The sequence below is a fragment of the Paramisgurnus dabryanus genome, chromosome 17, assembly GCF_030506205.2.
Source record: "Paramisgurnus dabryanus chromosome 17, PD_genome_1.1, whole genome shotgun sequence".
Taxonomy (NCBI): Eukaryota; Metazoa; Chordata; class Actinopteri; order Cypriniformes; family Cobitidae; genus Paramisgurnus; species Paramisgurnus dabryanus.
In genome coordinates this window covers 29181791-29198191 of record NC_133353.1, presented here as the reverse complement: position 1 = coordinate 29198191, position 16401 = coordinate 29181791, and the positions used below count along the sequence as shown (strand labels likewise).

Genomic DNA, 16401 nt, shown 5'->3' with positions numbered 1-16401 from the left:
CTTAACATGTTTTATGATGTTAGCCAATAGAAAGCATGCCTGTAAGTGGTGGACTTTTTTGTAAAAGACAGATCTCTTATTCAGATATAATTTAGCGCAAGATTAAACATGTTACAGGTAATTACCTATTTGCAAACAGAGGGTTTCTAAAACACACAGTGTCATATAGTGTTATCAGATTCAGTGGCATTATAAATGCAGACTTTGCCCCATGTGGTAAATAAGGCTTAGAGTGCTCATAGCTTCTACATCCTAAGGCTATGGAAAAAATCAATTATTAAATGGGGTTGCTGTACAGCCCACGAGGACAGAGGGCATCTTTATTTCTGTGTCATCTTTGATTCATGAGCAAAGACTGTTAAGAAGATAAACTTTTTTAAAACATAGACTGTTTGGTATAAACAGAGTAATTTAATATTAGTTCTTACATTAAGTTCTGAGGTCCAACTATTAGACCCAGGGTTTTCAAACTTTGTGTCAGGCAAACCCCATTGACCTAAATCATTTGCTCGAAGTACCCACCCAGATTTAAAGTACATATTTCAATAATTTAATAGCACTTTGGCACATTTAACTTCAACATTTTTATCCGTTTTTTAGTTTTTATCAGTAGTATTTCACATTATTATTATTATTATTATTATTATTATCATCTGTTATTGGACCTTCATCTGATTGGTACACAAAACGTACAATATCTGTCCATTTTGCATGTTTTTTATATATATATTGTAGTGTTGTTTAATGGTCACATGACATTCAGATTAAACAAATGAAAATATTTTCTGTAGTAACTGTTTTATTTAGATTTTGTTTTATTTTAAATACAATTATTTATTTTGTTTGATCGTTTGAATAAATGTAATTAATTATTTTTCATCAACTCCCGAACCACCTGCAATTCCTTTCCGAACCACCAGGGGTTCTCGAGCCTCACTTTGGGACACCATATAAGACTATTTCCATTACCAATGACAATTTAGGTATGATCATAATCTCTTAACGTCCTTATTTAATTGTTTGTGGAGTTTTTTGTTATAAAGTATTCATGATTTTATTTTGTATATTGGTAATCTATTCTGTTTATGTACAATAAAAACATACTGTGTGGCATGTTTAACACATAGCTTCATTAATGCTATATGCTGTAAATTGTATAAATGTTGCTATACACCATAAGATAAGTAAACATGTGCCAATAAAACCAAGTAATTTGCATTCTATCTCTTTCCTAATCTAACGCCTCGTCTTTAGTGACCCGGAAACCCAGCCCTTCCCACAATCCCAAGCATGGATCCATAACCATGGCAATCTAGCTGAGCTGCTGCACAGGGTAAATAGCAGCACCAGCAGCTGGTTCCAATTGCACTGCACAATAGGGAAACGGGAGGGGGGAATGTGTGCTCAAGAAGGTGACGATTTAAAGGTGCTTTTAAATTCAACTTCACCATTTGCATTAAACATTGAGAACAAATCTCTGATCTCTATTGGCTGCAATAAAAAAGCTGTATTTCAAGCTGAACCAGAAAGTTTGCGTACTGTAGTAGAGTGGGTATTTATTTTAATAGATTTAAAATTAACTTCCTGTAAAGAATTCATACATTATAATGACAGTAAATGCAAGGATTTTCTTTATCTTGCACAGTGAGACTCAGCACAAAGGGTGTGGACCCCGGTACCGCTCTGCAAGAGTCTGAGCGCAGCAGACTCTGCAAATCTAAGGGGTGCTGGAAGGAGATTTGGGGGTGGGGGTGGGTAAATAATTCATGATGTTAAAAACACAGAGGGGAGATTTAAAGGGTGCCGAAAAAAGAGAGACACATGCAAGGGTTTGTGTAGGCCTGATGCAGAGCTTTTGATGTTGTTCACACATTTTCACAACGTTTTGTGAGCAGTAGCTTTTACGCTAATGCATTTTAATTAAGAACATTAATTGCTACTCTGCATGCAGCCAGCATTGTAAGGTGTGAGGCTGTCAACTATTACAGAAATGAATGCTGTTCTTAACTAGTGTAGCTTGCTGTCATCGATGGTATGACACCCTTTAAAAATTATAACAATAAAATATTTTAAAAATCCAATTAGCGTGGTCAGACCCAGAATCTGCCTGACAGATTTATGCATTGCAAGCAGTGCTGAACAAATCCAGGCCTATTGAGGAGCATGACAGAAAATAGACGTTTTTTTAATATCTTGCACACACTTGATAAACTAGACACAGTATGTCTAAGATTGAAACATGGCTGATGATAAAAAAAAAAAGGAAAATTTTCACGGACGTTCACGAGCTAAAATTTAGCATTTGTCGTTAGGGCTATTGGTAAAGGATGCTGTTAAGGTCATTTTAGTGCCTGAATATTGTGAGTAACTGCAGCAGAGATATGAATTGCATCCTTTTCTTATTGATACTGAGTTTTTTGCATTACAACGCTTCGACATTCCCTACGTCAGTTATGGTCGACAAAATTTGCAAGAAGATATGAACAGAAATTAATCTCTTTGGAGGAAGTAATGGGTATGGATGACTGCTGGCTAGAATATTTGCCAGTCAAATACACTACAATGTTATTTACCTTTTTACATTTATGCATTTGGCAGATGCTTATCAAAAGTGACTTACAGTTATTTATTAAATTTCTTGTCATGCAACATTTATAATGATCATTGGCAATGCTTCTGAAGCAGGTGCACAACAAAATGCTTTGTAACCTTGGTTGTGTTTGATTGACCATTTGCATTTGCATTTACAGGAGAAGCGTGACATTTGAGCTGTGGTTCGGCCTTGTAAGCGGCTGGTTCTTGATCACACATAGGCGCTCTCTTGGGAAGCAGATGCTTTCCAAACAATAGGATTGGTGGACAGAGAAGTATCACTAATGTCACTCATACAAAATTACTGCAAAAACAAAAGGCAGCAATATGGACACACATTAGTTTGGGGATTTTTCTGCTTAGCACAAACAAATATATATATATATAAAAAATTTAAGAAGATAATAAGACTTGACTCAGTGAGGATATGTGGTCGTTAAGAATTAGCTATTTTTAAACAGATTTTGCAATTTACAAAAAAATTGCCTTAAAGGAACACGCCGACTTTTTGGGATTTTAGCTTATTCACTGATCCCCAGAGTTAGATAAGTCCATACATACCCTTTTCATCTCTGTGCGTCCCGTAACTTTGTCTAACTCCCGTAACGCACCCACTGCTAGCCTAGCTTAGCACAAAGACTTTAAGTAAATGGCTCCAGCTAGCATACTGCTCCGAATAAGTGAAAAAATAACGCCAACATTTTCGTATTTATATGTTGTGATTTGTATAGTCACAGAATGTACAAATAACAAGGTCATATGGGACACAGCCATCTTTTAACCATATACATTCTGGGAACTATATAGTTAAAACAAGAACTGCTAGTTAAAAACAGAGGAAAGCATGTTGTTATCTTAAAAAACTGCAACACTTTCAGGCAATTATTTTGCTGTCCATTCTTTGTTAAACACGCTTTATTCAGAGTTTATCTTTTATTTTGTTTCAGTGCTTATTTTTTACTCATTCAAGTCAGTGAAGAAGTTAAAATGTATATGCGCTCTTTGGCACCCCATGCAGCTGGTGGCGCCCTAGGCGACTACCTGGTTTGCCTATGCCTATAGGCGCTGAGAAGTAATGTTTAGCTATGATGGAATAAATTTCATAAGACTAGAACAGTAACGCTTTGACCTAGCTGTAAATTTATAAACCATTGCTTTTAATCTAAAATAACCTTATAAATACAATATAAAAACATCCAATAAATTATTTTTAAATAAATGTACCACTTATTTGAAACAAGAAGTAAATAACACAAAATTTGGTATCTATGTAGATGTAAACTAATAGTAATATTGGCACAGAAATTTTAAATCGGTGCATGCCTAGTTTTTACCATAGTACCATAGCTTTTGTAAATGTGCTATTTCTGAAAACCAAAACCACTTATTTTTCACTCATTTCTTTCATAGCACATGATTACATTTTTTACAATGTAAATAGACAGTCAAATTTGGAATAGTTTGTTATTTGACCTCATTTACTTTTTTGACGCAAAACACACATCGCATTAAACATCAAACAAATTCACAAAAAGTATGTAGCCTTCGTGATCCTAAAGAGGCAATCGAGAGCGCGCAGCGTGCCCCCGCGGAGAACGGAATGGAAAAGTTAGTGGGGAGAGAGAGTGAGAGAGAGCCGGATCTATCCGTCGCCATTACTGACTGGAATGAGAGGGGAGGGGATGGCTCTCCGATTACACGCATACCACTCTTATTGCTAGAAAACACCAAAAACAAACACTTTCGGAAATTCACCGATTATTCCAATCACCCACGGACTAAAAGACAACCGGAATTTATTTTGGGACCAAATCATTGGAAATTAAGGCAAATAGTTGGAATGCCACCTCCTGTCTGTGGTGTCGGGAGCTGGGAGCGACCATGTTAGGTAGGGGAATGCACACGGAGTTTCTATCATGCTTTTCATGGGTTTCTTTACCGATATACATTTGATCGGTTGAATGAGCTGTGTATTTCCGAATGGAAGGGGTAGTTATTTGTCTTTGGATAATCGCTGAGATTTATCATTTTCGCTTACAACGCGTTGTATCGGTGTTACACTCAACTAGCGCTGGCTAACTGGGAAGCTAGCGAGCAAAGGAAGCGTCTAATGCCTTGTTAGGGACAAGGCCCGTGTGGATGCACACCAATCAACCCAGCACATAAAAAAAAGAAAGAAAACACATCTATATATACGTGTTATTTGATACGACAAGTAGGCACTGGTTATTTATTTCACGCGATGAAACGATTCTGATGTGTAAAACCTGAATTTCAGAATCGCACTGTGTACTGTTGGGTTAAGGTGTTTCGCCAAGTAAATTATACTTAAGTGTTTGCCAAATTCTTGCCCGGGCCTGCTAGTTTGAAAGCCTCCATTCGGTTCGTTGTCATAGCAATGGTTGCGCAAAAATCGACACGACTAGTTGTGGGAAACAAAGTCGACGGGAAGCGCACTGATCTGATCGCAGTTTGTTACAGTAACAATAGCGCAGCTCGCTCGCGTGCTGTTCCGTGATGCTCTTCACCTTCAGCAGATGTTCCCGTCTGCTTTACATCCTCTGTTTTTACATTCACACTTAATGCAACCAAACACAGCTGTTAACATTTGCCATGCATTTACCACATTTCTACGTGCTCGACGCCGATGTTTTCACGTTTCAGTGATTTAACGATTGTGAGGTGTAGTCGTTTATGCAAGGTAAATGGGACTGTAATTCATTACATTGTCAACACCATTAACAAGTGTTTTTTTATTAAAGAGGCTTGCCGACCTTCAGTCTGACTAATAGCCAGCATACTTTCCCAATGTAAGCTTCTGAGGCATTAGTACATTAAGTGAGTGACCCTTGTTTTTGGGTCACTCACGTAATGCAAATAGCATTAAATGAGTTTGTCACGAGGTTAACTTTATATTATAATATGCTTTAGATGGCTATTGCTCAGTAAATCAGATGTGTCATACATTTGAATAAAAGGCATTACAAATGTAACATGTAAATATAAGTAGATCATAATGTGGTAACCTGAATAAGTAATCCATGTAAAGAAGCTGCGAATGTGATTATAGACTTTAAACGTTAAAAAGGGAATTTGCAATACTTTTAGAATGACAGCCATCTACTACTTGTTACATTATATAACATTTTTACTTACCTCTAGCTATGTTGCCAGTTATACATGTAGCATTATAATTGTATTACAAACATATATCTAACACATATATACAATGCGCACACTTGGTATTTTAGTAAACCTTAGCGCATGAACAACACCGACCTCATACAAATGAAATTGACCGAGTTGCTATTTTTGGGTTTACTGTCCCTTTAAGCCTTATCTCATGATCAGTAATTGCATTTGTTTTATTGCAGGAAGGTGATAAGAGGGGAAAGATCAGTCGTCCGGGACAGATGATCCGCATTAAAGATACATCGGCTCATTCACAGTGAGACGCGGAAATGCACCTGCACTAGCAAATGGAAGTACGCGATTGCCTTTTCGGCATACACCGCTCTGCGTAACAAGCAATGAGAGGGGCGATATAATGGCCAAGAATAAGGAGCCCCGTCCGACGTACGCCATCAGCGTCGTCGGGCTCTCAGGCACGGAGAAAGAGAAAGGCAACTGTGGTGTAGGTAAATCCTGCCTATGCAACAGATATTTACGCGCCAAGGCCGACTGCTACTACTCGGAGCACACTTCTGTGTTGAGCACAATTGACTTTGGAGGGCGCGTGGTAAATAATGATCACTTCTTGTACTGGGGTGAAGTGTCACATCGAGGAGATGATGGCCTCGAGTGTAGAATTCATGTCATCGAGCAGACCGAGTTTATCGATGACCAGACCTTTTTGCCTCATCGGAGCACAAATTTGCAGCCCTACACCAAACGGGCGGCAAATACAAAGCTTCAGTCAGCTGAGAAACTCATGTACATTTGCACAGACCAGCTCGGTTTAGAACAGGACTTTGATCAGAAACAGATGCCTGATGGCAAGCTCAATATTGATGGCTTCGTACTCTGTATAGACGTAAGCAAAGGGTGCAATAGAAAATTTGAAGATCAGATGAAATTTGTCCACAGCCTTTACTCTCAAATTACCAAGACAAAGAAGCCCATTATCATTGCTGCAACAAAATGCGACGAGTGTGTGGATCAATACCTGAGGGAGGTTCAGACGTTTGTCGCAGGTAAAAAGAATCTCTTGCTGGTGGAGACATCGGCTCGAGCGTCCGTTAACGTCGACCTCTGTTTCAATGCTCTGACGCAGCAGATGGACAAAACTCGAGGTAAACCCAAAATCATCTCTTATTTGGAAGCTTACAAATCCCAGAGACAATTAGTAGCTTCGGTCTCAGACAGGTTTGAAAAACTCATAGTTCAAAGCGTAAGAGACTATCACATGAGCTGGAAAATTGTGAGCAATAAATTGAAAAACCACCCCGACTATGAGGAGTACATCAATTTAGAAGGCACCAAAAAGGCGAGGAACATCTTTTCCAAGCATATAGAACAGCTGAGACAAGAGCATATCAAAAGGCGAAAGGAGGATTATCTTACCAGCCTGCCAAAAATTCTTAATAAGTTGCTCAGCAACCTGGAGGAAATCGAGACCCTGAGTTGGACTGAGGCTCAGAACCTTATGAAGAGCAGGCCTGAGTTTCAGTACTGTTTCATTGAGTTAGAACAAACCCCATGGTATGAAACAGACCACCTTGATAAAACCGATGACAGAAGAGTGCCCTTCGATATCCTAAGAACCATGGAAGGAGAGAGGATTTATCAAAACCACGTCCAGCATTTGATATCTGAGAAAAGGCGGATGGAGATGAAGGAGAAATTCAAGAAGACACTGGAGCGAGTGCATTTTATTAGCCCCGGCCAACCATGGGAAGAGGTCATGTGTTTTGTCATGGAGGATGAGTCGTATAAATACATCACTGAATCAGATCGGAGAGATGTTTACAGCAGGCATCAGCAGGAAATAGTTGAAAGGGCCAAAGAGGAGTTTCAGGAAATGCTTTTTGAGCACGCCGAGCTGTTCTATGACCTGGATTTGAATGCGACCCCAAGCTGTGACAAAATGAGTGAGATTCATGCTGTGCTTAATGAGGAACCTAGATACAGAGCTCTTCAGAAACTTGCCACGGATAGGGAGTCTCTACTACTGAAACACATCGGGTTTGTCTATCATCCCACAAAAGAAACATGCCTCAGCGGCACGGCCTGCGTTGATCTGAGAGTCGAGCAACTTCTGGCAAACAGGCTGGTCCAGCTGGATCACGGTCGCTCGAATATTTACTACAACAGCCCCAACATTGATAAAGTTAACCTTTGTCTGGTAGGCAGAGAAGGACTGGCACAGGAGCTCGCGAATGAAATCCGAGCTCAGTCTACTGATGATGAATACACCCTTGATGGGAAAATCTATGAATTAGAGCTTTTGCCTGTGGATGTCAATTCCGGCATGCTTTTGAACCATTCCTGGCTATCGACTTTCAAGCCCCATGGGTTCTTTTGTGTCTTCAGCTCTATAGAGTCACTTAATTATATCGGTGACCGCGTAAGCCGGATCCGAGCCGAGATCGCCCAGAGCCGAAGGGATAGGTATACTCAGCCAGTGCCATTCATTCTTATTCTAGCCAATCAGAGGGACAGTGTTTGCACAAACATGCCTATTTTGAGGCATCAGGGCCAACAGTTTGCAAATAAGCTACAGTGTACATTTATAGATATACCTTCCGGCACTTTTCCGAGAAAGTTTAATGAGTTTCAGATAAAGCAGGCCCTCCGAGCAGTGTTAGAGGGTTTTAAGCACAATTTCGACATGATGAGCCCCATGCCCTCCATTAAAGATTTGTCGGAGACGGATTTGCGGATAGTCATGTGTGCCATGTGTGGAGATCCGTTCAGCGTGGATCTCATTCTTTCACCTTTTCTGGACTCGCACTGTTGCAGCGCTGCACAGCCCGGCCAAAGCAACACTTTGATTCTTGACAAAATCATTGGCAACAGCCGCAGACGGATACAGGTCACTGTGATCTCATATCACTCCTCCATCGGAATTAGAAAAGACGAATTGGTGCATGGGTACATTCTTGTCTATTCAGCAAAACGAAAGTCTTCCATGGCTATGCTGAGGGCGTTTTTGGCCGAGGTCCAGGATGTCATTCCGGTTCAACTGGTGGCCATTACGGACAGCCAGGCGGACTTTTTTGAGAACGAGGCGATCAAAGAACTGATGACTGAAGGGGAACACATCGCCACAGAAATTACGGCGAAATTTACTGCACTCTACTCCTTGTCCCAGTATCATAGGCAGACGGAGGTTTTCACCCCATTTTTCAATGAGGTTGTTGAGAAAAAGAACAACATCGAAAGCTCCTTCATGTTCGATAACAGCAGAGATGGAACGGGCACCGCTGAAGATGTCTTTCCTCAGTCCCCTCATAGCCATTCACCTGCCTACCAATATTACCCTGACTCTGAAGATGATGGAGAGGGGCCACCACCTTACAGCCCAATAGGGGACGATGTCCAGCTGCTGCCCAATCCTAGTGAGCGAAAATACAGAATCGACCTTGAAGGAAACGAATACCCAGTTCACAGCACACCTATTGGAGATCATGAGCGTAATCACAAAGTGCCTCCCCCGGTTAAACCCAAGCCCAATGTGCTGCCCAAACCCAGCGTTAAAAAGCTGGATCCAAACCTCCTGAGGACCATTGAGGCTGGAATGAGGAGCTCCAGGTGGACTCGCGGACCGACGACGGGTCACGGCGACGACCTCGAAGCATCCGACAACTATGCAGAACCCGCGGATACTCTTCTCAAATCAAAAGGCTACGGTGATGACATATACGCCGTACCTGAAGATGCACACGGCAGATCTGGTAAAATTCGTAATTCGTTTGGTGGGCTTGCTCTGCACGGGGATGCGGAGAACGGCTTTGACTCCATGTCTAAGTCTCAGATTGGCAGAAGGCCTTCAAAGTACAAACATCGTTCCAAAATCCTCTTTAGCAAGACTAAGGCTTATCATAGACGTGTACATTCGGACGTCAGTGATGATGAAGGTGGGGCAGCGACACAGAAGAAGAAGAAAGGAAGGGGCAACCGAGGAAGCGAAGAGGACCCTTTACTTTCACCAGTGGATCCTTGGAAAGGAGGGATAGACAATCCAGCCATCACATCAGATCCAGAGCAGGATGAAAAAAAAATTAAGAAAAAGAAAGCACCAAAGACCAAGGAACCCAAAAAGGTTAGCACTTTGTATTATTTCCAAAATATATCTAAAGTTAGAATGCATACATTAAAAAGCTTAAAATGTGATTATTCATATACATGTCTTTTTCCTGCAAAGACAAAATCAACAAAGACCACAAAGCCATTGTACCCACCCACTCGAAGAAACTGGGAGAGCAACTATTTTGGGGTGCCTCTTCAGAACTTGGTCACACCGGATAGACCCATTCCTTTGTTTATCGAGAAGTGTGTTGAATACATTGAGCGAACGGGTAAGTTTTTCAGGTTTTTACGGCTGAACATCTCAATTTAAGATCAGTTACTCCAATAACACCTGAAAATGTGTGAACGCATCTTCTCAGTTTATTACTGTAGGCTTTAATGGGATATTTAATCTCTCTTGAGCTTAGTTCAAGTAATCCCCAAGATAAGTTCACTGCAGGCAAATCTGGACCATGACACAAGTTTTTAAATTTGTGTTTGTCAGAATGAGGATTTTTTTATCAGTAGTAGCAGTATTATTATGTTTAACATATCCTGTTATTGATATATTTGACCTGAGCATTTCACAGTGTCTGCATTGTAAAAGGCAGAAAATTGTGCACATGGTTTAAGAATCATCAATAAATAAATTTACGAATTTAACAAATTAAATTAATTACTTTGGGGGTTATAAATAAATAAACAGAAAGTTTATTGCCAGGGGCGTAAGGAGAATCAATGTTTGGAAAATTATTAAATGTTTTTTTTATGGCTATGTTGTGACAATCTTATTTTTCCCACTTTGCTGTTTTTACGAAGTCTATAAGCGACTCGTAAACGTTTAGAGCTGGACGCATTACAAAAACCCTAGATGGGATTCGATGACAGTCTATCGGTTTGAACAAAATCTATTTCCTACACTTAAAGCAACGACAAGGCATTTTTACACTGGCTGTTTGATAACAACATGCCCTTCAGTACCTTGTTTTGTATCTGATTCAGTGTTCAATGGAAAATCTGACTAACACACGGATGTCAATAAAGTCCAGCTGATCTGTCACATAGCTTGAAGTTTCATTAGTGTGTGTCACTCACACACGGCCCTGCAGGTTGGCAGTAGTAAAACTGCATGGATGAAATGCACACATGTGTTTTTTTATGGAAATTTAGCTGCTGTTTGTGGTTTTACGGCTGTGTTCTGGAAGTGGGCAAAGTGTCTGTGGTGACTGAGAAACGGTTCTGCTTTGTGTATGTGTGGGCATGTGGTCTGTGTGATATGTAAATGAGAGACTCAACGTGCATTTTACATATAGATCTCACATATTGCTTAGCTAAGTAAAAGTAGCTAATGCAGCAAATGCCTTTTTAAACGTGCCTTAGTGCCTTAAAGGAATATTCCATTTTCTTAAAAGAAAATTCAAGATAATTTACTCACCAACATGTCATCCAAAATGTTGATGTCTTTCTTTGTTAAGTCAAGAAGAAATTATGTTTTTTGAGGAAAACATTGCAGGATTTTTCTCATTTTAATGGACTTTAATAGAGCCCAACATTTAATACTTAACTCAACACTTAACAGTTTTTTCAACGGAGTTTCAAAGGACTATAAACGATCCCAAACGAGGCATAAGGGTCTTATTTAGCAAAACGATTGTCATTTTTGACAATAAAAATAACAAATATCCACTTTTAAAGCACAACTTCTCGTCTAAATCTGTTCGTGATGCGTCAGCGTGACCCGACGCAATACGTCATGACGTCAAGAGGTCACAGAGGACAAACGCGAAACTCCGCCCCAGTGTTTACAAGTGTTAAGAACGAGGACTGTTCCTACGTTGTTGTATGTCAACTGATACTAATTAATGTCTTTGTGTCAGTTTATTGTTTACAATGGTCCGCAAATGTGCGTTTTATATATGTAACACTTGACCTCCCTACGTCACTACGCATTTACGTTAGGTCGCGCTCGACCGAATTTGGACGAGAAGTTGTGCTTAAAAAGTGTATATTTGTTATTTTTATTGTCAAAAATGACAATCGTTTTGCTAGATAAGACCCTTATGCCTCGTTTGGGATCATTTAGAGTCCTTTGAAATTCCATTGAAAAAAACTGTTAAGTGTTGAGTTAAGTATTAAATGTTTGGCTCTATTAAAGTCCATTAAAATGAGAAAAATCCTGCAATGTTTTCCTCAAAAAACATAATTTCTTCTCGACTGAACAAAGAAAGACATCAACATTTTGGATGACATGGTGGTGAGTAAATTATCTGGATTTTTCTTTTAAGAAAATGGAATATTCCTTTAACACTTTTTGGGGACCCTCCTAATAAAATCAACGAACAACTCATTTATGGCCCCGGACCACAACACCAGTCATAAGGGTACATTTTTTAATATTGAGATTTATATATCACCTGAAACCTGAATAAATAAGCTTTGTATTGGTGTATGGTTTGTTTGGATAATACCATATTTGGCCGAGATACAGTTATTCTGAGGGTGCCGAAAAATCAAAATATTGTCCAAATGAAGTTATTAGCAACTCACAAAATAAAGTTTTGATTAAAAATATTGATAAATTGGCCAATACTATGTATTTTTGGCTTCTGCTACACATATCTATACACATACCATACACTATACCCGTGCTACACATTTGTTTACGTAGGATTATTATAAACATAATTTTTTGTAATGCTATTTAGGTTTGCGTGGTAAAACCTGAGCAGCCTTTTTGTGTAAGACCTAACATGACTTTACTTTTTTTGTTGTAACATTTGCCTTTGAGAACAAGAAGATGCCCATGGCTGTATCTGAGCATCACAGGCCAATATCTAAGAGCTTTTCAAAAGCATCTTAATTCAAAGAGCTCAAAGAAGGCCAACCTCTTACCCCTTTCTATTTATTTTGTTCTCCTGCATTGTGAAGAAACGTTAACCTTATTAGGGGTCAAACGTGAAGGTCCAGAGCCTCTGTTGCATTTTTTTTGTTTTCTTTATTTTTCCTTTGCCATGGGAGTGAGCGCCGATAGAACCATTTGTAGGAATGTGATGGAGTTTTAGGTAAAGGTGGTCCTGAACAATAATAATAATACGTTTTGGGCTTAAAAATATGTATTATTATCACCTTGAAATCTTACCTTAGTAAGTAGTTGGCTGTAAGCCCATTGTGAAGCAAATGTCATTTCTCGATAAGCAATCATGCAGCAAATTTCTTGATACGGTTCTTGCACAGTTAGTGCTTGGTCCTGTATTACTGCTAGCAGCGACTGTGCATTTTCATGGTCAAGCATAACTACTCCAAGAACCCACTGCCTTAACCTACAGCACCCACTTAGATTCTTTATTTTGCATTTACCGTTGCAAACCAAAAGCCTGTGGCTTTTGAAACTGTAAGGAAAAATGGACTTTATGGATGTTTCCTAATTGACTTTCATGGCTCATTTAGGCCTAGATGCTCCATTTACCCAGCAGAAGAGAACCCCCGTTGTCATTTCCTCCTTGCGGTGCTTTGCTGTAATAATGTCTTCTGTGTGTATCTCTTAATATGAAATGTTATGGTTATTTGGATATTTATATGAGACACCAGCTATAAAATAAGGTCAGAAAACCATGAATTCAAAGACACTGAAGAGCTGCATCACTTTATTTCAAAGGTTTGAATTGGCCTGTCAGAGTTACTGCCTGTTTGAATTGAGCGTTTATGGGAGCTGACCGCAGTGATTGTTGATATTGCACAATGGTGTTAAATCTTTTTTATTTAAAGGTCACGTTCTTTCTGTTCCCATTTTTTAAAACCCTAGTTAGTGTGTAATGTTGCTATAATAGTATTAACTCTTTCACCGCCAGCGTTTTTAAAAAAAGTTGCCGGCCAGCGCCAGCGTTTTTCATGATTTTCAAAGTTTAATGTCTTCCAGAAAATGTTCTTCTTTAAATATATAAACATACAATATACCAAATGAAAGAACAGACCCTCTGCTTTCAAACAAAAAAAAACGTTTCATCCTACCTTCAGTGGTTCTTTTGTAATCAGCTTTTGAATATGGGTAGGTTTCTGCAAAAACACCACATTTTGAGCAAAAAGCAGAGATAATTCCATTTTTGTGACGGACTTTTCATAGAGATCCCATTCAGAGCGATCTTTAAAACAGACACCGACATGCAGCCGCTTGCCATAGGGCAATACTTCCGGGTTTAAAAGTTGCGGAAGGGCGCCACCTGGTGGATAATAGCGGTATTGTGGAAAGACGGAAAATCTCGTCATTGGCGGGGAAGCGTTATCTCTTAATTGACGAGATATCTCGTCAATGGTGGTGAAAGAGTTAATAATACCTGTAAAATAATAAAGCTCAAGGTTCACTGCCAGGCGATATATTTTCTTTAACAGAATTCCTCTTTTAAAGCCTACAGCGAACGGCCGGTTTGGACTACAGCCCTCTACTTCCTGCTTTAATGATGTCACTAGAACAGTTTTCTGACTAAACTCCGCCCACAGGAATATGCCAGTCGCCAGCTAAGCTAACGGCAAGCTAAGCTGCTATCGAATCACAACACACTAAACAAACTACACAATCAGAACTCGATACGTATTTCTGAAGCAGGGACTTCATAGAACAAGAAAGACATCAGCCCATTTTGAGGACAGTTAAAAAAAATTGTGGGAAAAAATACAGCTTTTTTTACACGTGAAACATGAACACGTGTTATATTGCGCACAAAGCTTCAAAAACACAGAGAGAAATTTAGCAACAAATGCATGCAAATTATGTGCGTTTGATGTATTCCTCATGGGTGCAGTGGTGCATTAAACAGCCCCGTGTGAAGGATGTAATTTACAGTCAGTCTATTCTTGCTTAGCTTTAACGTTAAAAGGGAAGTTTACTATAGTTGCGTAATTCAGTTAGACCAAAAAAGCTTTTCAAAATACTAAATAGCCTGATTACTTACGACACACAGTTTCAGTAGCTTTTTATTGTAGACCCGCACAATCTACTCAAAATAATTTTGTGTACCACAGCAAAACAGGTAAAACATCCCAGGTCGTATTTCAAGTTTAATTGACGTCGCTTTGCCAACATTATTTCATCGGCTGTCATTGAAATCAACATCATGTAGTCAGGGCTAGTTGCAAAGCCAAACACAAAGACTTCCCTGTGGGCTCATTTTGGTCTTGACTCAAATAGAAAAAGAAAGCCAAATAATTTGAATGAGCTGGCTATACGGGAAAAGGTGGCAGTTAAAAGCAAAAATACCATAAAACCGCAGCTGTGTCTCTTCCGCAGCAGGAGGGCCATTGCAGGCTCTTCCACCTGAGTGTCTAATGTGAATGTGATATGAATGCAGCTTAAGCTAGACAAAGAATAGAAAGTGTCACGAAGAAAGCTCACCAGAATTATTGCAGTCTTTTAGCCACTTCAAGGGATTAGCAAAATTACATTTTCGTACAAGGTCTGGATTGCTTGTATGTGTTCGTGCTGGTTATAACTTATAGTTACATGTAAACCTAAGACAAACACTAGCTAGACGGATTAGAATAGTACTGAATGCAGGGGCTATTTTTAAATATTGAACTTGACTCGGCTGTGGAGGGATGCTCAGAAAAACCGCAAGGAGTGACACAATAGCCAAAGACGTCTGTATGAATTTGTGTGGCTTTAGTGGATTAAGGGGATACATTTACATATGCGACTCGTATGTAAGGGCTTTAATCTGCTATTGCACGTTCTTAGCATGCTAATTATAGCATAAAATGCTAAAATAAGTAATAAGATAAATGTAGTTAAGTTAGATAAAACAGTTGTTGGGAGACTAATCAACCATTGCAATGCAACATAGCTGGTACATAAATTTAGTTAGTCACATATGTTATCCTATTAGTGAGCTTAATAGTACATTACCTCACCAAGGATTGGATATTATTTGTATCAGACAATACTATCTCTGGCAGCTGGTAAATTATTAATAAATACCATGTATACATACAAATTGCTAATATTTTTAACATTCTGCTGCAGTAGGTGAATTCAGCTGGACGTGTGCAGGGTCATTTTTGCGAAAATAAACAAAAATAAATGCTTTTTTTGTCCATTAATTAATTGGCAACTAAAATGTTATTGCGACGTCTAAAAGACTGAGACGTAAGAGGTCAGGAGTGTGTTTAAAGACAACCTCTTAACCATCTGTGATACTTAGTGTATATGGTTAAAAATAAACAAAAACAAGTAAGTGCATAAAATATCAGTAGGCAAAATAGTCTGTTTACTTTACCCCAGATTGCAACGTAAGCTTATAATAACGATTTTTAACTGTGGGTTCACACCAGCCGCGGAAGAGGCGGCAAAAACGCGCTATTCACGCGTAGTTGGACGCTTGAACATTTGAGTTCACTCGCTTCATTCTCGTGTGAAAGCCGCGGGTGAAATTCTAGTCATTCGAGAAATTCACGCGGAAATCCGCGTCATGGGAGGGGCTTCTGCGACTCCCCGGAGACTACACCACTCCGCTCGCTTCCTGTAATCACGTCACTACTACAGCAAGCTCCTGATTGGTTAACGCGGCGCGGAATTCCACCAAAGTTCAG

The 16401-nt window shown here is 39.4% G+C and overlaps 1 protein-coding gene across 1 annotated transcript in view; it reads left to right on the top strand.

Moving 5' to 3' along the window:
* The first annotated feature begins 4213 nt into the window (after positions 1-4213).
* arhgap5 (Rho GTPase activating protein 5) overlaps positions 4214-16401 on the top strand; it is a 38874-nt gene continuing 26686 nt past the window's right edge. The window contains exons 1-3 of the mRNA XM_065288383.2: positions 4214-4480; positions 5967-9856; positions 9959-10112. Of these exons, the coding sequence (XP_065144455.2) occupies positions 6140-9856; positions 9959-10112 (3871 nt within the window). The 5' untranslated portion in view covers positions 4214-4480; positions 5967-6139. The remainder of the gene's footprint in view (positions 4481-5966; positions 9857-9958; positions 10113-16401) is intronic.